At 60.2% G+C, this 22,801-nt stretch overlaps 2 protein-coding genes across 3 annotated transcripts; one reads left to right on the forward strand and one right to left on the reverse strand.

The window, feature by feature from the left end:
- Positions 1 to 280: 280 nt before the first annotated feature.
- Positions 281 to 7,241, reverse strand: TEX261 (testis expressed 261). Its single transcript, XM_034064835.1, has 6 exons — positions 6,998 to 7,241; positions 6,092 to 6,171; positions 5,792 to 5,945; positions 3,477 to 3,544; positions 2,012 to 2,114; positions 281 to 786 (listed from the first exon to the last, which is right to left on the reverse strand). The coding sequence occupies exons 1-6, from the start codon at positions 7,065 to 7,067 to the stop codon at positions 671 to 673; spliced, it is 591 nt and encodes a 196-aa protein (XP_033920726.1). The 5' UTR covers positions 7,068 to 7,241; the 3' UTR covers positions 281 to 670.
- Positions 7,242 to 15,123: 7,882 nt separating this feature from the next.
- Positions 15,124 to 21,841, forward strand: NAGK (N-acetylglucosamine kinase). Of its 2 annotated transcripts, none has more exons than XM_034064821.1 (10): positions 15,124 to 15,174; positions 16,625 to 16,709; positions 17,421 to 17,519; positions 18,559 to 18,700; positions 18,819 to 18,929; positions 19,654 to 19,766; positions 20,438 to 20,525; positions 20,610 to 20,707; positions 20,837 to 20,915; positions 21,625 to 21,841. In XM_034064821.1, exons 1-10 carry the CDS (start codon positions 15,146 to 15,148, stop codon positions 21,813 to 21,815), a joined length of 1,035 nt encoding a protein of 344 aa, XP_033920712.1. In that variant the 5' UTR covers positions 15,124 to 15,145; the 3' UTR covers positions 21,816 to 21,841. The 2 variants fall into 2 exon arrangements, with proteins under 2 accessions (XP_033920712.1, XP_033920713.1); XM_034064822.1 differs by lacking the exon at positions 15,124 to 15,174 and adding an exon at positions 15,195 to 15,214.
- Positions 21,842 to 22,801: the final 960 nt, after the last annotated feature.

The raw sequence follows: 22,801 nt of genomic DNA on the forward strand, positions 1-22,801 counted from the left end.
GCATCTTCCCCCCCTTTGGAAAGGGGAGGCCTGGGGAGTGCAGCAGCACCGGGAATGCCAGAAGATGACACCCAAGGGAAGCTGTGGGATCTCCCCATGGAGAGCATCACACTCCATGAAACACATTCCCAAGGCCAGAGAGGAGAGAAGTGTCTGTTTCCAACACCAAACCCACCCAAACCATCAGGTTGAGAGCTTCAGGTCCCCTCCCCACAGCCACAGAGCATTGGGGGGGGGAGAACACCAGCATCCTCCAGAGCTGGCAGCTTCCCAGTGGGAATCCGTGTGGAGCTGCACACGTGGGTCACTTTATTCCCTCTTTAATGAATGGCTCTGTGGTAACCTCAGTCCAAAGCCAAGCACGTCCTGTGCCAAACTACCCCATGGGCCAGCTCCTGCTTGCAGAGGTGCCAACGTCTCCCAGGGTGGGCAGTGCCAAGGGGCAGAGCCTGGACCCTCCTTGTGCTCAGCTGGAACCAAGCATCCTCCTTATGCTCAGCTGGAACCAAGCATCCTCCTTGCACACAGTCCTGGAGCTGGATGGAACCCTCCCTCTGCAGCCGGTACCTGCAGTCCGTGCCCATTCCCAGTGGTGATTCCCAGGCAGATCCCACTGGGATACATGGAGGAGGGATGGAGCGAGGCTGCTCCGTCAGTGCAGCATCCCTGCTCAGTAGATCTTCTGGCGGCTGGGCAGGATGGCCTCCTTGATGAAGGAGAAGATGAGGAGGATCCCAGAGCGCTTCCCCCTCTTCCCTTTGGTGAAGTAGTTGGAGACCACGTCGTCTGGGGGGGTAAGGGGAGCAAAGTCAAACCCCAGCCAACACCATGGGATGGGGGTGGTTTCAGGGCCTGAAATGCATCATCTGCCTTTAGAACACTGGAGATGCTCGTTTGAAACCATCTGGCTTCCTTTAAAGTATGGAAGTTACTGGTTTGATCCCATTTGGCTGCCCTTAAAGCATGGAAGTTGCTGGTTTGATCCCATTTGGCTGCATTTAAAGCATGGAAGTTACTGGTTTGATTCCATTTGGCTGCATTTAAAGCATGGAAGTTACTGGTTTGATCCCATTTGGCTGCATTTAAAGCATGGAAGTTACTGGTTTGATCCCATTTGGCTGCATTTAAAGCATGGAAATTACTGGTTTGATCCCATTTGGCTGCCCTTAAAGCATGGAAGTTACTGGTTTGATCCTATTTGGCTGCCCTTAAAGCATGAAAGTTACTGGTTTGATCCCATCTACCTGCATTTAAAGCATGGAAGTTACTGGTTTGCTCCCATCTACCTGCTTTTAAAGCACGGAAGTCACTGGTTTGATCCCATGTAGCTGCCCTTAAAGCATGGAAGTTGCTGGTTTGATCCCATCTACCTACATTCAAAGCATGGAAGTTATTGGTTTGCTCCCATCTACCTGCATTTAAAGCATGGAAGTTACTGGTTTGACCGCATTTGGTTGCCCTTAAAGCATGGAAGTTACTGGTTTGATCCCATTTGGCTGCCCTTAAAGCATGGAAGTTACTGGTTTGATCCCATTTGGCTGCTCTTAAAACATGGAAGTTACTGGTTTGATCCCATTTGGCTGCCCTTAAAGCAGGGAAGTTACTGGTTTACTCCTATCTACCTGCATTTAAAGCATGGAAGTTGCTCATTTGATCTCATTTGGCTGCCCTTAAAGCATGGAAGTTACTGGTTTACTCCTATCTACCTGCATTTAAAGCATGGAAGTCACTGGTTTGCTCCCATCTACCTGCATTTAAAGCATGGAAGTTACTGGTCTGATCCCATTTGGCTGCCCTTAAAGCATGGAAGTTACTGGTTTGATCCCATTAGCCCAAACCCTGAGCTCTGTTTTGAGCTGCAGGCAGAGTCCCCAGAAAGCCCCAGGGCCCCAGGGCTGGGGAGATGCAGGATGTGGAGCAGGGAGAACCTCTCCTTCCCTCTGCTCACTCAGCCCTCAGCCTGTCCCCACTCCATGCCATGGGAATGGGGGGTGCTGAGCCCATCACTCACCTCCAGGCTGCACTGTGGAGGGCAGGACGTTCTCCCCAGCTGACAAGGACACGAAGAAAGCAAAAGGGATTAACCAGAGGCAGAAGGTGAAGTAGGCAAGAACCTGCAGGCACAGACACAGGCAGTGAGAGCAGAGCCACAGCACAGGCAGCGCATCCCAACTCCAGCCCCAGCCCATGGGATACCCCAAGGGTCTCCCTGAACCCCCCCAGGACATAAAGGGATCTGAAGGGGCAAAAGTGCAGCTCAACATCCCCCAAAGCTCAGGTGCTGAGTGTCCCACTGTGGAGCTGGGAAGGGGATAAACAGCACCCAGGAGCATCCATGGAAGGATGCAGGAGAAGCCTCCTGGTCCTGGAAAGCTCCACTGCTCCCAACCATTCCCAAAGAGGATTAAGGAAGCAGGATGTTGGTTGTGCTGCTTTGAGCTGGGAAATCCCCTTCACACTTCCAGGGGCTAAAAGGAAGAGCAAGGCCTGGACCACTGGGGTTTGGGGAGAGCAGAGCAGCTGCATCAGCCTCTTTGTGCACTCACACACTGGTTAAACCATATGAAAACATGTGGGTTTTGGGAGTTTGGGGAGATTTTCTCTTTGGTTTATAGAAGCTGAACTAAGCAGCAGCTATTTTGGGGCCAGACAAGCCCCTTTGGTGAGGCTGGACCTTCACATGAACACGGTGACAGAATTAGCACATCAGAGATGAAAACAGTGAGTGGCAATTCCAGAAGGGAAGAGGTTTGTGGCCAAAAGACATTTCAGATGATCTCATTGTCCCTGTGAGTAGCACATGGGAACAGGGCAGGAAGAGGGCAGGAAGAGGGCAGGAAGAGGGCAGGAAGGGGGCAGGAAGGGGGCAGGAAGGGGGCAGGAAGGGGGCAGGAAGGGGACAGGAAGAGGGCAGGAAGAGGGCAGGAAGGGGGCAGGAAGGGGGCAGGAAGAGGGCAGGAAGAGGGCAGGAAGGGGGCAGGAAGAGGGCAGGAAGAGGGCAGGAAGGGGGCAGGAAGGGGGCAGGAAGGGGGCAGGAAGAGGGCAGGAAGGGGGCAGGAAGGGGGCAGGAAGGGGGCAGGAAGAGGGCAGGAAGAGGGCAGGAAGGGGGCAGGAAGAGGGCAGGAAGAGGGCAGGAAGAGGGCAGGAAGAGGGCAGGAAGAGGGCAGGAAGAGGGCAGGAAGGGGGCAGGAAGAGGGCAGGAAGAGGACAGGAACGGGGCAGCAACGGGGCAGCAATGGGGCAGCAACGGGGCAGTAATGGGGCAGCAATGGGGCAGCAACAGGGCAGCCTGTGCTTACACTCAGGGCTTTCCATGCCTTGCAGTGCCTGAGGAAGCCCCAAGCCCCATCCTAGAACCCAAGCTGCAGCTCCCATGCGGAGGGGGAAGCATCCCAAGCACAGGGGCACTTCCCATGCTCCAGCAGCCCCACATGGGCAGGGAGAGCAGGGCCTGCCCCCCTGCTGCAGGCTCTCACCTCAGAGAACAGGTAATACTCCTCTGCGAAGAACTGGAACGCCAGGTAGTGATTGAACAGAACCAGCCCTGCAAGGAGGAGGAGGAGGAGGAGGAGGATGAGGAGGAAGCAGCTCCTGTTGGGAGCTCAGCCCCTTGCCCCCCATCCTGCTGCTAAAAGACTTCCCCAGCCCCATCCCTGCTCATCCCTTGTTGCTGCCCTCATGGTGCATCACCTCCATCACCATGGTGCATATCATATGGTGCACATCACCATCACCTGCATCACCTCCATCACCTCACCATCCATGGTGCATATCATATGGTGCACATCACCATCACCTGCATCACCTCACCATCCATGGTGCATATCATCTGCATCATATGGTGCACATCACCATCACCTGCATCACCTCACCATCCATGGTGCATATCATCTGCATCATATGGTGCACATCACCATCACCTGCATCACCTCACCATCCATGGTGCATATAATCTGCATCATATGGTGCACATCACCATCACCTGCATCACCTCACCATCCATGGTGCATATCATATGCATCATATGGTGCACATCACCATCACCTGCATCACCTCACCATCCATGGTGCTGCCCTCACCCTGCCCATTGCTGATGCTGCCCAGAGCCCCCCAGCCCTAAAAGGCAGGCAGGGCACAAAGGCAGGTGCTGGCCCCAGCACTGGGAACACCATTTAGCTCTTAGGAGGCAGGAATTGGAGCTGCTTTTGCCTTAGACCCAAGACAAGAGCCCAGCTCCAACCCAGCAGCCCCAGCACAGGCAGGAGGCAGGGTCCATGCCTAGATCCATGCCTAGATCCATGCCCAGATCCACGCCCAGATCCACGCCTAGATCCATGCCTAGATCCATGCCCAGATCCACGCCTAGATCCATGCCTAGATCCATGCCCAGATCCATGTCCAGATCCATGCCCAGATCCTGCATGAGAACACGCAGCTCGCAGGGCATGAAACCATTTGGCCCACAGAGAGCAGCCACAAACCAGTTTGAGTGGCAGAGCTGCTGGGGCTCCTGCCCAGAGCTCCTTGGGCTCAGTCTGTGCCATGGCTCTGTGGACTCAGCCCCTGAGCACTGCACAGCCATGGAAGCATGGAATGGGTTGGGATGAAGGAGCTTAAATCCCATCCAGCTCCAACCCTTTCCACTGGAGCAGCTGCTCCAAGCCCCTGTGTCCAACCTGGCCTTGAGCACTGCCAGGGATGGGGCAGCCACAGCTTCAACCCATTCCCATGTCCCACCACCCTCATAGGGAGGAAATTCCTTGTATCCCATCCAGCTCTTCCCTCTCCCAGCTGGAAGCCCAAGCTCCTCATCCCATCCCTGCATCCCTTGTCCCAAGCTCCTCATCCCATCCCTGCATCCCTTGTCCCAAGCTCCTCATCCCATCCCTGCATCCCTTGTCCCAAGCTCCTCATCCCATCCCTGCATCCCTTGTCCCAAGCTCCTCATCCCATCCCTGCATCCCTTGTCCCAAGCCCCTCTCCAGGTTCCCTGCAGCCCCTTTAGGTACTGGAGCTGCTCTCAGGGCTCCTCCATCCCAGCCTGGGTTTGCACTGGGATGCTCTGACCCAGGGCCAGGACCTGGTTGAGCTCCATGAGGCTCCCACATTAACCCATGGACATGCCAGAACCTGACAGGCATTTGCCTCAAGGCTTTTCCTCCTCCAGCACCATCTCCTGCTGATGGCAGAACCCTCCTGGCCCCACATCCACTGCCCCCCAGCCTGCAGACACCCTGGGCTACAGACCTACAGGTCCTTAGTGGCCTTCAACCCCTCCTGCTCCTTAGCCATTGAATACCCAGAGCAGCTCTGCAGGGAGGAACCTGGGACCCCATTCCCACAGTGCTGCTCCATGGGGCTGGAGCAGAACTGGAATGGGAAAGCCCAGTTTCCACCCCTCCCAGTTTCCACCCCTCCAGCCCAGCCCCACCATAAACCACAATGGCAAAGCCCTGTGCAAAGCTCAAAGTCCTTGTGGAAGCCACAGAGGCTGCAGGAGCAAAAGGCAAACTCTGCTGCCACCCAGAGCCCGATGGGGATGGGGTGATGGTGTCAACCATGGGGAGGTGACAGTGTCAACCATGGGGAGGTGATGGTGACACCCGTGGGGAGGTGATGGTGACACCCGTGGGGAGGTGACAGTGTCACCCGTGGGGAGGTGATGGTGTCATCCATGGGGAGGTGACAGTGTCACCCGTGGGGAGGTGACGGTGTCACCCATGGGGAGGTGACAGTGTCACCCGTGGGGATGTGACGGTGTCATCCATGGGGAGGTGCCAGCCCCACTCACCACAGGACAGGATGAAGTTGGAGGAGGTGAGCACAATGAAGGGGAAGGTCTGCAGCAGCCCAAAGTAGACGAGGTTGGTGAAGAGTCCCACTCCTATCATGAAGCCAGGGAACTGCTCGAAGAGGTAGAGGCCCACGAGTACAGCTGAGGAGAACTGGGGAGAAAGTGGGGTGAACATAGGGTGAATATGGGGGCAACACAGGGTGAATATGGGGGGAACACAGGGTGAATATGGGGGGAACATTAGGGTGAACACAGGGAGGAACACGGGGGTGAATGTGGGGTGACCATGGGACTTACCCAGATCATGTACTTGATGATCCTCTTGGTGACAACCGTGTACTCCTCGATCAGCTCCGCCAGGTAGTAAAGCCCAGCCGCTGTGGGGGGAGCAGGGATGAGCAGGGATGGGGAAGGGATGGGGCAGGGATACAGCAGGGATGTGACCCCAGCCCTGCACTGCTCTGATGCAGCCACAGGACACAGGGGGGGCTGAGGCCTCGGGGTACCCAGGGGAACCCCCAAAGGCAGCGGCTCCCCCCACCCACAGAGCCCCCACTTCCTGGGGTACCCGGAAGCACCCGAAGCACCCCAATACCAGGGGCACCAATAGCCCCAACGGGACCCCAACCCCTGAACCACCCCATGGGCCCCAACCCCTGAACCACCCCAAGGACCCCAACCCCATAACCACCCCATGGACCCCAACCCCTGAACCACCCCATGGACCCCCAACCCTTGAACCACCCCATGGACCCCAACCCCATAACCACCCCATGGACCCCCAACCCCATAACCACCCCATGGACCCCCAACCCCATAACCACCCCATGGACCCCCAACCCCATAACCACCCCATGGACCCCAACCCCTGAACCACCCCATGGACCCCAACCCCATAACCACCCCAAGGACCCCAACCCATGAACCACCCCATGGACCCCAACCCCATAACCACCCCATGGACCCCAACCCCTGAACCACCCCATGGACCCCAACCCCATAACCACCCCATGGACCCCAACACCTGAACCACCCCATGGACCCCAACCCCATAACCACCCCATGGACCCCAACCCCATAACCACCCCATGGACTCCAACCCCATAACCACCCCATGGACCCCAACCCCATAACCACCCCATGGACCCCAACCCCATAACCACCCCATAGACCCCAACTTCCGCCCCCCCCCCTCATCCTCACCGATGGCCAGGGTGACGAAGGCCACTTGTATGAGCAGGGACAACCAGCTCAGGGTGTACATGAACCACATGGCGAGGCTGGAATGGGAATGGGAATGGGAACGGGAATGGGAATGGGAACGGGAATGGGAACGGGAATGGGAATGGGAACGGGAATGGGGCCTAGGCCTGGACCGGGACCGGGGCCTCCGCTCCTGCTCCCGGTCCGGCGGCGGCGCTGCACACGCGGCGCCGGAACCATAGAGAGCAGCCGATGCGGAGCGGCGCGGCCGGTGCTCGGCGCCACAGCGCCCCCTGCTGGCGGGGAGGGATCGGAGGGGACGGGGGGGTTGGGGGGTTTTGGGGTGTGGAGGGAGACCTAAAAGGGCAGAGAGGGCCTGGAATGGGGGTATGGAAACACAGAGGGAACCCGTAAAGGGTACGGGACCCTAAACTGTATGGGACACCCCCAAGTGTATGTATGTCCATATGTGTCCATACGTGTCCATGTGTATCCATATGTATCCATGTATTTCCACATGTGTCCATATGTACATTCATGTATGCTCATGTGTGTCTATGTATAACCGTGTGTATCCATGTATGTCCACGTGTGTCCATGTGTACCCATGTATGTCCATGTATGTCCATGGGACCCATGTTTATCCGTGTATATCCATATATGTCCATATGTGTCCATTTATGTCCATGTGTATCCATGTGTGCCCATGTATGTCCATATATATCCATGTGTATCCATGTATGTTCATGTATGTCCATGTGTGTCCATGGAGCAGGGCCGTGCTGACCCTGGGGGGCTGCAGCCGAGACCCCCCCGATCCAGCCCTGAGGCTGCAGAGGGGCCCCCATCCTCCTGCCCCATCCTCATCCTCCTGCCCCATCCTCATCCTCCTGCCCCATCCTCATCCTCCTGCTCCATCCTCATCCTCCTGCTCCATCCTCCTGCCCCATCCCCATCCTCCTGCCCCATCCTCATCCTCCTGCCCCATCCCCATCCTCCTGCCGTCGGTGGGATCTTCCCTTCTCCCTGTGTCCCCCTCCCCTGCAATTCCCGTTGTCCATATGAATCCCTTCTCTCCCCTTTGGGAAGCTGCTGTTGAGGCTCCTGCCCCATCCCAGAGAAGCTCCGTCTGGAGCAAGGAGCAGGTTAAGGGGGGGCTGCTTTGCCTTTAGCACCCCAATGTGAGCATCAGCACCCCCTGATGCTGCCGAGGGGCCGAGCACCCCAAGAAACACGGGCACCCTGAGCACCCCAGCATCCCCTGAGCATCCCAGGTACCCCAAACACCCCATGCACCCCCAGCACCCTGGGTACCCCAAGCATCCTGAGCACCCCAAGCACCCTGAGCATCCCAGGTACCCCAAACACCCCATGCACCCCCACCACCCTGGGTACCCCAACCTCAGGTACCCCCCGAGAATCCCAAGCATCCTGGGCACCCCTGAGCATCCCGGGTACCCCAAGCATCCCAAGCATCCTGAGCACCCCAAGCACCCCTGGTACCCCTGGGCACCGTGGGCACCCTGAGCACCCCAAGTACCCCGACTACCCCATGCACCCCACGTACCCAGTACACCCTGGGCACCCTGAGCATCCCATGCACCCCAAGTTCCTCAGGCACTCTAGGCATCCTGGACACCCCCAGCATTCCAGGCTATCCATGCATCCCTGGGTTAACCATGCACCCCAAGTGTCTCAGGCATTCTGGGCACCCCAAGCACCCCAGCATCCAGAGTACCCCAGGGTGTCCAGGCGCCCCATGTAGACCAAGCACCCTGAGCATCCCAAGCACCCTGAGCATCCCATGTACCCTGAGCATCCCAAGTGCCCTGAGCATCCCAAGTACCCTGAGCTCCCAAAGCCTGGTCCTTACCCTTGTACCCCAAAGCACAGCACCCCCATCACCCCTCTCCCCATCCCGGTGTCCCCTGTGCCCCGATGCCCCCATCCCGACGCCTGCATCCTCGAGGGATGCTCACTGGGGCGCTGCCTCCGTGCTGGGTACCAGAGGGTGCTGGATGCAGCTGGTGATGGCTTTGGTACCCTCCTTGTGCCGCAGGGCCCATGGGCCCCCCGCCTCCTTTTCCACCTCATTTTCCATCTCCTTTTCCATCTCCTTTTCCATCTCCTTTTCCATCTCCTTTTCCATCTCCTTTTCCACCTCCTTTTCCACCTCATTTTCCATCTCCTTTTCCATCTCCTTTTCCATCTCCTTTTCCATCTCCTTTTCCATCTCCTTTTCCATCTCCTTTTCCACCTCCTTTCCCATCTCCTTTTCCACCTCCCCGCTCCCGGCTCACGTGGACTGGAGCATCCCGACTCCCAGCCACCCCCTGCCCACATCCCTGCGGATCCCGGTTATTGCTCCCCACCAGCCCCTCTGCATCCTTATGGATCAGAGGGAAGGGTCCCCTCCATGGACACCCCTCAGCCCTCTGCATCTACATGGGTAGGGGTTTGTGCCCCCAACCCTGAATATCCCCATGGATGGGATTTTGTGCCCTCCCAAGCTCCATACATCCCCAGGGATGGGATTTTCTGCACCCCAAACCAGGTACCTCCCCATAGATGGGATTTTTCCCACCTCTCACTCTCAAACCCTTGTATCCACATGGATGGGATTTTGCCCCTCGTATCCCCACATCCTCCTGGCTGCCCTCAAACTCCTTGTATCCCTATGGATGGGATTTTGCCCCCAAACCTCACACACTCCCACGAATGGGATTTTGCCCCCGAAATCCCACCCCCCCCATAGACAGATGTCGCCCCTAAGCCCTGCGCATCCCCATGGATGTGAAACCCCCCCAAACCCACCCCACACATCCCCATTGATGCGCTTCCCCCCCAGGTGGAATCTCACCCCTGTATGGCTCCTCCCCCCCCCATCCCATCCCATCCATCCCATCCCATCCCATCCATCCCATCCATCCCATCCACCCCCATCCCACCCATCCCATCCCATGCCATTCATCCATCCCATCCCATCCATCCCATCCCATCCCATCCCTTCCATCCCATCCATCCCATCCCATCCCATCCCATCCCTCCCATCCCATCCCATCCCATCCATCCCATCCCATCCATCCCATCCCATCCATCCCATCCCATCCCATCCCATCCCTCCCATCCCATCCCATCCCTCCCATCCCATCCCATCCATCCCATCCCATCCCTCCCATCCCATCCCATCCCATCCCATCCATCCCATCCCATCCCATCCCATCCCATCCCTCCCATCCCATCCCATCCCATCCATCCCATCCCATCCCATCCATCCCATCCCATCCCATCCATCCCATCCCATCCCTCCCATCCCATCCCATCCCATCCCATCCATCCCATCCCATCCCATCCATCCCATCCCATCCATCCCATCCCATCCATCCCATCCCATCCCATCCCATCCATCCCATCCCATCCCATCCCATCCCATCCCATCCCATCCCCATCCCCATCCCATCCCATCCCATCCATCCCATCCCCCCCCGGGATCAGGGGCCGCATTCCTTCCGCATCCCAGCGCTGATTCCCGCTGACGGTGCAGGTCGTGCTCCGGTCAGGCGTGCTCGGGATGGGGCCCCGGCTGCGAGCGGTGCCCATGGGATGGGATGGGAAGTGGGGGATGCAGGGAATGGGGGCAGGGAGCAGAAGGGGATGAGGCCACTTCCATGCCCCAGAGAGGCTCCTCATAGCTCCCATATAGGGTTCTAGGGGAGCCCAATGTGTCCCTATAGGGTGGTAGAGGAGCTAAAGGGATCCCTATGGGCTTCTAGGGGAGAACAGTGTGTGCCTATAGGGTGGTAGAGGAGCTAAAGGGATCCCTATGGGGTTCTAGGGGAGAACAATGTGTCCCTGTAGGGTGGTACAGGAGCTAAAGGGATCCCTATGGGGTTCTAGGGGAGAACAATGTGTCCCTATAATGTCGTAGAGGAGCTAAAGGGATCCCTATGGGGTTGTAGGGGAGCTCAGTGTGTCTCTATAGGGTGGTAGGGGAGCTAAAGGGATCCCTATGGGGTTCTAGGGGAGCTCAGTGTGTCCCTATAGGGTGGTAGGGGAGCTAAAGGGATCCCTATGGGGTTCTAGGGGAGCTCAGTGTGTCTCTATAGGGTGGTAGGGGAGCTAAAGGGATGCCCATGGGGTTCTAGGGGCACGGGGGGAGGATAAAGGCACCCAAAGGGGGGGCTGGGATGTGACAAAGGGGGGGGGGGGCCTGTCCTGGGGACCCCCCCATCCCTGCACAGAGGTAACGGCACTGGGGGATGGGCTCTGCCCCTGTCAATGCAATGAGACCCCCCCCCCGGTAATGGGAATGGGGGGGAATAGGGGGGGAATGGGGGGGGGGAATAGGGGGGGAATGAGGGGGTTAATAGGGGGGAATGCGGGGGGGAATAGGGGGGAATGGGGGGGGGGGGGCTGGGAAATGCTGAGTCAGCCAAAGCAGCTGGGGGGGTTTGGGATGGGGATGGGAACGTGCTCAGCACCCGGGTACTGAAGGGGATCGAGCCTGGGGGAGCCAGGATCTGTCCCCATCCCCATCCCATCCCCATCCCCATCCCCATCCCATCCCCATCCCCATCCCCATCCCATCCCCATCCCATCCCCATCCCCATCCCCATCCCCGTCCCATCCCCATCCCCATCCCCATCCCCATCCCATCCCCATCCCCATCCCCATCCCCATCCCATCCCCATCCCCATCCCCATCCCATCCCATCCCCATCCCATCCCCATCCCTCTCGTCCTGGTTGGATCTGGGATGGGGAAGCCATCGCCACCAGCATGGGGATGAGGTGGGGAGGTCCCGGGGACCACAGCCCCCCCATGTCCCCCCATAGCCCCGGTGCCACCTCCACATCCCCTCTGCAGGCACTGCCTGGAAGGAGACAGAGCTGGGGGGCGGAATTCCACCAACGATCCCTTTCCAATGGGAATGGGGACAGGGATCAGGGTGGGAGCAGCATGAGACAGACCAGGCTGAGTATGGGGGGTGGAGAGATGGAGGGGGGAGGGATGGAGGGAGGGATGGAGGGAAGGGGGGGAGGATATGGATGGATTCATGGATGCATGGATGGATGGAGGGATAAATATAGGGATAGATGCATGGATGGATGGATGGATGGAGGAATGAATGGAGGGATGAATGGGGGATGAATGGCTGGCTGGATGGATGGAGGGGTAAATATAGGGATGGATGGATGCATGGAAGGACAGACAGACAATGGACTCCACAGGACCACGCAGCAGCACAGACCCAGCACCTACCACTCAGATGGACTCTCTGGGAATGGTGAGGGGTTATGGATCCAGAGGGATGCAGCCGGGCACCGGGAAGGACAAAGGGATGAGGTCCTGGCATGTGCCCTGTCCCACTGCACTGGGTACCAATGGCATTGGGATGGCACCGCACCGCAATGGGGATGGAAGCTCGGGATGGGAGTTCCCAGCTCATCCCGAACCCCATCCCAACATCTCCCATCCATGGGGCAGGGTCCAACCCCCCTGCAGCTCCCGACCCCATCCCACTGCTCACCAGCATCCTCCATGCCGGGTGCTCCCATTCCCAACAACCGGCAGTGGGATGGATCCAGAGCCCCCACCAGGATCAGTGCTTCCATGTGGTGCCATGGGAAGCAGAGCAGGATAACACCATTCCCAATGGGAACGTCATCCCTCCCCTGCCTCCCACACCGGGTCCTGCAATGGGTGATCCCAGCACTCATGGGATGCTCCAGGTGGTGGCTCAGGAAGCCGGGATCATCCCATATTCCCATGCTTCCATATCCATTCTCCATCCCACACCCATCCAAGACCCACAGCAGCTCCAGGGCTGGATGCTCCACTGGTGTCCAATGGGATCAGGGTGTCCAATGGGAGCATTCCCATCTCCCACACCCCATTCCCGAGTGCTCCGGATGGGAATTGCTCCTGGATCACTGTGTCTTACCCCAAGCGCCTCCCATGCATCCGGGCTCTGGTCCGGCCGATCCCATTGCTTTTCCCACTTGGATCCAAGGCAACGGAGCCACCACCAAGGTGCGGATGGGAGCCCCTGAGCTGGGTGTTGGGATGCAGCTGGGATGCTCCCAGCATCACCCCACTGCATCCCTGCTCCCATCCCTTCCCATCCCATCCCATCCCATCCCATCCCATAGGACACAGCAGGGCCCCACGGCCCTGGTGCTGACCCCAGACAGGCTGGTGCCATGGGGCTTAATGAGGGCACAGGGGCTCGAGGGCTGCTCCCCCCCCCCCCCCCCCGAGGGTTAACCCTTCCCCTGCCTCTCCCCTATGGGTCGGTTTGGGGTCTATGGGGTCTCTATGAGGGCTCTATGGGGGCTCCCTCTGCCCCCACTGCTCCCTGTGCTGGTGCTGGGGGGTCCCAGACGCAGCCCCCCCCGGCTCCCACCCTGTGAAGGATGCGGGTGACCCAGAGCATCCTCATTCCCCTGAGCTGGGGTGGACACAGACCCCATCCCAATGGGGCAGCTCCCCATGGCCATGGGGCACCCCCAGCCGTGGGAAGGGGGGTGTCTGATGGGGCAGAGGGTACCCCCAGCTTCAGATCGCCCCCTGTGCCCCAGAGCACAGGGGAGCCCCATGAGGAGGGGATGAAGGGGGGTAAGGGGATCTGGGGCTCCATTGGTGTCACCATCAGGGATCATGGGGTGGCCTGGTCTGTGCTGCCATGGGAGCTATGGGATACCTCTCCCCATCTCTGTCCTGTCACCCCATTGTGTTATGGTCCTTTCTCACCTCCTCCTTCCTGCCCTGTCTTCCCTCACCTCCATTGTATGTTTGTCCATCCATCATCCACCCATCCATCCATCTGACAATCTGTCTGTCTGTCCATCCATCCATCCATCCACCCATCCACCTATCCATCCATCCATCCATCCACCCATCTGTCTGTTTGTCCATCCATCCATCCATCCACCTGTACATCCATCCACCCATCCATCCAATCATCCCTCCATCCATCATCCATCTACCTCTCTCCCCACCTCTGCATCCTCTCTGCTATCCCATCATCCTGTCCATCCCTTTGCCCTTCTGCTTTATCCATCCATCCTCTTTATCCATCTGCATCTCTGCCTTCTTCATCTGCCCCTCCACCTTCCCTATCCATCCATTTGCTCAGCCATATAAGTCTCCATCCACCCCATCGACCTATTCATCCACCTTCCCTTTGGTCTTATCCATCCATCCATCCATTCATCCCATTGACCTCTTCATCTACCTTCCCTTCTGTCTCCTCCATCCATCCATCCTCTCCATCCATCTTCCCTTCTACCTCATCCTTCCTCCCTGCCCCTGTGTCCATCACCCGCCTGTTTTGTGTCTCCATCCCCCTTCCCTCCATCCCTCTCCCGTTATCCCTCCACACCTCCACATTCCCACCCCTCCCTCTCCTCTCTGACCCCCCCATCACCCCCAGCCCCATCCTGTCCCTGCAGAGCACCCGCAGTGCCCGGGGAGGGATCAGGAGTGGGAAAGTCGGTCCCTGCCTCCCCCCTGGGCTGTGCCCTGCCTGGTCCTGGACCACCACAGACCTCGGCCTCATCCTCATCCCATCCCCATATTCATCCCATCCCATCCCCATCCCCATGCTCATCCTATCCCATCCCATCCCATCCCTGTCGCATCTCATCGCCATCCCATCTCATCCCATCCCCATCTCCTCCAATCCCATCACTATCCCATTCCCATCCCATCCCCATCCCTATCCCCATCTCATCTCATCCCCATCTCATCCCATGCCATCCCCATCCTCATCTCATCACCATCTCGTCTCATCCCATCCCATCCCATCCCCATCTCCTCCGATCCCATCCCCATCTCATCCCATCCCCGTCCTCGTCCCATCCCCACCCTCATCTCCATCCCCATTCCCATCCTATCCCATTCCATTCCCATCCCCATCCCTATCCCATCTCTATTCCCATCCCATCCCGGGGCTCCCAGGGACTACGGGATGATGCTGGCGGGTGGGCACAAGGACCCGGGGCGGGCGGAGGGCGGGGCGAGGCGGAGCCAAGAGCGGATAGGGGGCGTGACCTAAGAGACACCTCCTCCAATGAGCGTGTCCTCTGATGGGATGGGGCGTGGCCTATAGGGGCGTGGCCTCGGCAGGGGGCGTGTCCCGGCCGCGATGGCGGCGCTGTTCGGCGGCGTAGAGGGGTGAGCGGCCGGGCCGCGGGCGGGGCCCCCCTGGACCCCGGTACCCGGTACCCCCGTATCCGGTACCCCTGTACCCGGTACCTCTGTACCCGGTACCCCCATACCCGGTACCCCCGTATCCGGTACCCCCGTGCCCGGTACCCCTGTACCCCGGTACCCCCGTATCCGGTACCCCTGTACCCGGTACCCCCGTATCCGGTACCTCCGTACCCGGTACCTCAGTACCCGGTACCCCCGTACCCGGTACCCCCGTATCCGGTACCCCCGTATCCGGTACCCCCGTACCCGGTACCTCCGTACCCGGTACCCCCCGTATCCGGTACCCCCGTATCCGGTACCTCCGTACCCGGTACCTCCGTATCCGGTACCCCTGTACCCGGTACCCCCGTATCCGGTACCTCCGTACCCGGTACCTCAGTACCCGGTACCCCCGTACCCGGTACCCCCGTATCCGGTACCCCCGTATCCGGTACCCCCGTACCCGGTACCTCCGTACCCGGTACCCCCCGTATCCGGTACCCCCGTATCCGGTACCTCCGTACCCGGTACCTCAGTACCCGGTACCCCCGTACCCGGTACCCCCGTATCCGGTACCCCCGTATCCGGTACCCCCGTACCCGGTACCTCCGTACCCGGTACCCCCCGTACCCGGTACCCCCGCAACCGGTACCCCCGTATCCGGTACCCCCCGTACCCGGTACCCCCCGTATCCGGTACCCCCCGTATCCGGTACCCCCATACCCGGTACCCCCCGTACCCGGTACCCCATGCCCTGGGAGCGGGGCTGGAGCCTGCCCCGGTACCGGTTGTTGGGAGGGTGGGGCAGGAACCGGTCCTGGGGGGACCCCAGGGCTGGGGCATCGGGTTCTGCCCCCCCTGTCCCGACCCCTCATGGCCAGTGCAGGGGGGGGGGGGCCGAGCTCAATGGGGCAGGATGGGGGGGGGGTCAGGAGATCCCCCCCACAACAGGGACCATCCCCCCCACATTGCCCCAGTTCTGGCCCCACACCCGCCTCATCCATGGGCCCCTCCAGGGACCACATCCTGGTGCCAGCACCCCCAGGGACCCCATCCTGATCCCACATCCCCATCGGGATGTGTCCCCCCCCTGGGATGTGGGGTGCAGGGGGTCCCTGGGGTGATGCCCATCAGGGCAATGGGGCTCAGCAGTGTCCCCCCCCCCGGGATGTGGGGTGCAGGGGGTCCCTGGGGTCATGCCCATCAGGGCAATGGGGCTCAGCAGTGTCCCCCCCCCCCCGGGATGTGGGGTGCAGGGGGTCCCTGTGGTGATGCCCATCAGGGCAATGGGGCTCAGCAGGGTGCCCCCCCCGGGATGTGGGGTGCAGGGGGTCCCTGGGGTGATGCCCATCAGGGCAATGGGGCTGAGCAGTGTCCCCCCCCCGGGATGTGGGGTGCAGGGGTGATACCGGCATCGTGCCCCCCTCTGCAGGGGGGGCACCCACTCCACTGTGGTGGTGGTGTCCGGAGATGGCCGCATCCTGGCTGAGACAGAGGGACCCTGCACCAACCACTGGGTGAGTGGGGGGGGACACACTGTGTGGGGGGGTCCCCTGGGTGCCCCCAGGGTGGGATGCAGCCAGCAGCTCATGGATGGGGGTGATGCTTTGGGATTGGGGTTGGGGGGGTCCAGTGTCCCCTCTTGTATCCCAGCTCATTGGCTCTGAGAGCTTTGGGGGTGGAGTTTGGGGTTAGGATTGGGAGGGATTCAGTGTGTGCTCCTTTTATCTCAGCTCATTGGCTGTGTAATGATGAGTTTGGAATTGGGATTGAGTTTGGGATGGGGATGGAGTTTGGCATTGGGATTGGGGGGTTCAGTGTGTTCCCCCTGTGCCTCTCAGGTCATTGTCTCCAATAAGACCTAGGGATGGGGTTTGGGATTGGGACTGGGAGGTTCAGTGTGTCCCCCCTGTCTCCAATAAGCTTTGCGAATGGAGTTTGGGATTGGGATTGTGGGGGGGAATTCAGTGTGTACTCCCTTTATCTCTCAGTTCATTGGTTCTGAGAGACTTTGGGGATGGAGTTTGGGATTGGGATATTCAGGTCTCTCGGGTCACTGTCTCCAGTAAGCTTTGGGCATGGCTTGGGGTTGGGGATAGGATGCGGGGGTTTCAGTGTGTTATGGTCCTAACCCTAACCCATAACCCTAACCCTAACCCATAACCCTAACCCTAACCCCTAACCCCTAACCCTAACCTAACCCTACCCCTAACCCAACCCCTGCCCAGCTCATCGGCTCGGAGCAGTGCCTGCTGCGGATCGAGCGCATGGTCAGCGAGGCCAAGAGCAAGGCTGGGGCCGACCCCCGTGTCCCACTCCTGTCACTGGTGAGCGCCCAGTGCCCTCCATAGGATGCTCCCGTTCCGTGTCCGTGTCCCAGTGTCCATGTCCGGTGCCCGTGTCCGGTGCCTGTGTCCTGGTGTCTGTGTCCCAGTGTCTGTATCCCGGTGCCCGTGTCCAGTGCCTGTGTCCCGGTGCCTGTGTCCCCGTTCCCATGTCCGGTGTCCGTGTCCGGTGCCCATGTCCCGGTGTCCGTGTCCCGGTGCCCGTGACCCGGTGCCTGTGTCCGGTGCCCGTATCCCGGTGTCCGTGTCCAGTGCCCGTGTCCCGGTGTCCGTGTCCCGGTGCCCGTGACCCGGTGTCTGTGTCCGGTGCCCGTATCCCGGTGTCCGTGTCCGGTGCCCGTGTCCCGGTGCCTGTGTCCTGGTGTCTGTGTCCCGGTGCCCATATCCTGGTGTCCGTGTCCGGTGTCCGTGTCCAGTGCCCGTGTCCCGGTGCCCATGTCCCGGTGCCTGTGTCCGGTGTCCGTATCCCAGTGTCCGTATCCCAGTGCCCGTGTCCGGTGTCTGTGTCCCGGTGCCCGTATCCTGGTGTCCGTGTCCCGGTGCCCCTGTCCAGGTGTCCGTGTCCCAGTGTCCATATCCCGGTGTCCGTGTCCCGGTGTCCGTGTCCGGTGTCCATGTCCAGTGCCCGTGTCCGGTGTCTGTGTCCCGGTGCCCGTATCCCGGTGTCCGTGTCCCGGTGCCCGTGCCCTGGTGTCCGTGTCCCGGTGTCCGTGTCCCGTGTCCGTGTCCTGGTGCCCGTATCCCGGTGCCCGTGTCCCGGTGTCCATGTCCCGGTGTCCGTGTCCTGGTGCCCATGTCCCGGTGTCCGTGTCCCGGTGCCCATGTCCCGGTGCCCATGTCCGGTGCCCGTATCCCGGTGCCCGTATCCCGGTGTCCGTGTCCTGGTGCCCGTGTCCAGTGTCCATGTCCTAGTGTCCATGACCTGGTGTCTGTGTCCCGGTGCCCATATCCCTGTGTCTGTATCCCAGTGCCCATATCCCGGTGTCCGTATCCCAGTGACCGTTCCCTGTCTGCCCCACAGGGTCTGTCCCTGAGCGGAGGGGACCAGGAAGCTGCCATCAGGAAGCTGCTGGAGGAGCTGCACCAGCGCTTCCCACACCTCAGCCGGAGCTTCTCCATCACCACCGATGCCGTGGGGGCCATGGCCACCGCCACCGACCGCGGTAGGGGACAATGGGCATGGGGGGGGGGACACACGGACATGGGGGACGGACGGACACACGGACATGGGGGGGGACAGACACACGGACATGGGGGGTCCCCATGGGTTGGACCTCGCAGGTGGCATCGTCCTCATCTCGGGCACTGGCTCCAACTGCAAACTCATCAATCCCGATGGATCTGAGACCGGCTGCGGCGGCTGGGGGCACATGATGGGGGATGAAGGCTCAGGTGAGGCTGGGGATGGTGATGGTGATGATGATGATCGTGATGGTTATGATGGTGATGGTGATGGTTATGGTGATGTTTATGGTGATGATGATGATGGTGATGATGATGGTGATGATGATGATGATGATGGTGATGGTGGTGATGATGATGATGGTGATGATGGTGATGGTGATGATGATGATGATGATGATGGTGATGGTGATGATGGTGATGATGATGATGGTGATGATGGTGATGATGATGGTGATGGTGATGGTGATGATGATGATGATGGTGATGATGATGGTGATGGTGATGATGATTAGGATGATGATGGTGATGATGATGATGATGATGATGGTGATGGTGATGATGGTGATGATGATGGTGATGATGATGGTGATGATGATGATGGTGATGATGGTGATGCTGATGATGATGATGATGGTGATGGTGATGATGATGATGATGATGGTGATGGTGATGATGATGATGATGGTGATGCTGCTGATGATGATGATGGTGATGGTGATGCTGATGATGATGATGATGATGATGGTGATGGTGATGATGGTGATGATGATGATGGTGATGGTGATGATGGTGATGATGATGATGATGATGATGATGGTGATGGTGATGGTGATGATGGTGATGGTGATGGTGATGGTGATGATGGTGATGATGATGATGGTGATCATGATGATGATGGGGGGGTCTCAGCCACATCCGGCTCCCCCCACAGCGTTCTGGATCGCACACCGGGCGATCAAGGTGGTGTTTGACAGCATGGACAACCTGGAGGAGCCCCCCCACGACGTGGGATACGTCCGGGAGGCCATGCTGGACTACTTCCAGGTGCTGGGGGGGGGGTTTGGGCTGCATCCCATGGGTCCTGGTGGGCTCCGAGCTGGGTGATGGGGGCTTGGGGGTCAGGGGCGATGGGGGGGGCAATGGGATGGGTCCTGGGAGTGGGACTTGGGGGGCTTCAAGCTCTGTGCTGGGGTCTGGGGGGGTCCTGGCTGTGTCGCAGGGGTCCATGGGGGGCAATGGGCTGAGTCCTGGGGGGTCCAGGCTCTATGCTGGGGTCTGGGGGGGTCCTGACTGTATCACAGGGGTCTATGGGGGGCAATGGGCTGGGTCCTGGGGGGGTCCTTGGCTGTGTCACAGGAGTCCATGGGGGGCAATGGGCTGAGTCCTGGGGGGCTGCAGGCTCTGTGCTGGGGTCTGGGGGGGTCCTGGCTGTGTCACAGGGGTCCATGGGGGACAATGGGCTGGGTCCTGGGGGGCTGCAGGCTCTGTGCTGGGGTCTGGGGGGGTCCTGGCTGTGTCACAGGGGTCTATGGGGGGCAATGGGCTGGGTCCTGGGGGGTCCAGGCTCTGTGCTGGGGTCTGGGGGGGTCCTGGCTGTGTCACAGGGGTCCATTGGTGGCAATGGGCTGTGTGCTGGGGGGGTCCCTCTCTGCACACCGTGTTTGGGGTGTCGGGGGGGGGTGTTTCACACTGTACCCCCCTCACCCCCCCTGCAGATCCAGGACAGGACAGGGCTCCTGCCCCATCTCTACAGCTCCTTCCAGAAGGCCAAGTTTGCAGGGTTCTGCCAGAGGCTGGCGGAGGGTACGGACACCCCGAGGGGGGGGGTAATGGAGATGGGGGGGTCCCTTGACCCCCATCACCCCCCATCCATCACCCCATCCCCAGGTGCCCAGGCTGGGGACCCCCTCTGCTGCCACCTCTTCCATAAGGCTGGGGAGGTGCTGGCCCGGCACGTGGCTGCGGTGCTGCCCAAGGTGCACACGGTGAGAATGGGATGGGGGGCACCTGGATATGGGGGTGACCTGGATATGGGGGGGAAATGGATATGGGGTGGAAATGGGGTTGGGGGGGGACCAGTGCCACCTCTCACCTCTATAACCCCCCCCCCCAAGAGCCTGTTCCAGGGGGAGCTGGGGCTGCCCATCATCTGCGTGGGCTCCGTATGGAAGAGCTGGGACAGGATGCAGGAGGGTGAGTGGGGATGCTGGGGGGGGTGTGGGTGCTGGTACCCCATAACGTGTGTGCCCCCCCCCCCAGGATGGTGAGTGGGGATGCTCAGAGGGTGCTGGGGGGGGGGGGGTGTGGGTGCTGGTGCCCCCATAACGTGTGTGCCCCCCTCCCAGGATGCAGGAGGATGAATGGGAATGCTCAGAGGGTGCTGGGGGGGGGGGGGGGGTGTGGGTGCTCCCCTCCCCCCCCCACGGTGCAGGAGGATGAATGGGGATGCTCAGAGGGTGCTGGGGGGGGGGTGTGGGTGCTGGTGCCCCCCAGGATGCAGGAGGGTGAGTGGGGATGCTCAGTGGGTGCTGGGGGGGTGGGTGTGGGTGCTGGTGCCCCCATAACCCGTGTGCTCCCCCCAGGATGCAGGAGGATGAATGGGGATGCTCAGTGGGTGCTGGGGGTGGGTGTGGGTGCTGGTACCCCCATAACGTGTGTGCCCCCCCCAGGATGCAGGAGGGTGAGTGGGGATGCTCAGAGGGTGCTGGGATGGGGGTGTGGGTGCCCCCCCCCCAGGATGCAGGAGGGTGAGTGGGGATGCTCAGTGGGTGCTGGGGGGGGGGTGTGGGTGCTGGTGGCCCCATAACGTGTGTGCCCCCCCCCCAGGATGCAGGAGGATGAGTGGGGTTGCTGGGGGGGGGTGTGGGTGCTGGTACCCCCATAACCCGTGTACCCCCCCCAGGGTTCCTGCAGGTGCTCACCCAGGCGCGGGGGGGCGCTGCGGGACGCGGCTTCTCCCGGTTCAGCCTCCTGAAGCTGAAGCGCTCATCGGCGCTGGGGGGGGCCCGGCTGGGGGCCCGCAGCATCGGAGCGGCGCTGCCCTTGGATTGCGGTGCCAACGTGGATGTGTTCTACAGCCACAGCTTCCAGTGACCCCCCCCCGACGGGGGGGGCAGGGAACGGGGGGGCTGGGTAATAAAACGGTTGCAATATCCAAAGGGAAATGGGATGGGAAATGGGGAAGTGGGGGGGGGGGGGAATGGGACACCCCGAGGTGGGGCTGGGAGAGGAAGGATGGGGAACAGACTATGGGGGTTCCTGTTTTGGTGCCTGTGGGTCTGTGGCTGGGGTGATGCTCAGGGGCAAGTGGATCCATATGGAAGGAGGAGGAGGGAGGAGGATGCTGTTGGGATTGGACATGGAATTGGGATGAGGGGCAGCCCCAACCCCTTCCACTGGAGCAACTGGGGCAGCCACAGCTGCTCTGGGCACCCTGTGCCAGCGCCTCAGCACCCTCCCAGGGAACAGCTTCTGCCTAAGAGCTCAGCTCAGTCTCCCCTGGGCAGGTTTAAGCCATCCCCTTGTCCCAAGCCCCTCCAGGTCCCATCTCCCCTGCCTTCCACATCTTCCATTCCACATCCTTGGTCCCCAGGCACAGACTCCCATTGGGGCCAGGTGCTTGCTGCTGTCCTCACCAGCTGGACCCCCCCCATCCGATGGAGCTGAGCAGGGAGCTCCCATTATCCATGCAGAATCCATGCTCTGCTCCCTTCCCAAACAGGTTTATTTCTAACAAGGCCTTTCCCAAATGTACAGCACTGGGGGGAGATCCGGGGGGGGCTGAGTGGAAACCAGACCGAAACCAGAGGAAGGATGGGGGGAATTGGTGCTACTGGTACAGGAGTGAGCCCAGCCAAGGGCTGACTTCCCTGCATCCATCCCATCCCTGCAGGTCCCATCCTGGATGCTGAAGGCACAGCCTTGGACCAGCAATGGGAGAGCTCACCCCAAAACAGCCCTGGCTTTGAGCAGGGCATCCATTGGTCCAGGCTCCTTGGGTCCGGAGGGATTAGGACTGGGATTGGGATCAGCAGCTGGAGCTGGGATATCCATGGAGCGCCGGAGCTCCAGTGGCTCAA

This window comes from Melopsittacus undulatus, chromosome 7 (genome assembly GCF_012275295.1).
Source record: "Melopsittacus undulatus isolate bMelUnd1 chromosome 7, bMelUnd1.mat.Z, whole genome shotgun sequence".
NCBI lineage: Eukaryota > Metazoa > Chordata > Aves > Psittaciformes > Psittaculidae > Melopsittacus > Melopsittacus undulatus.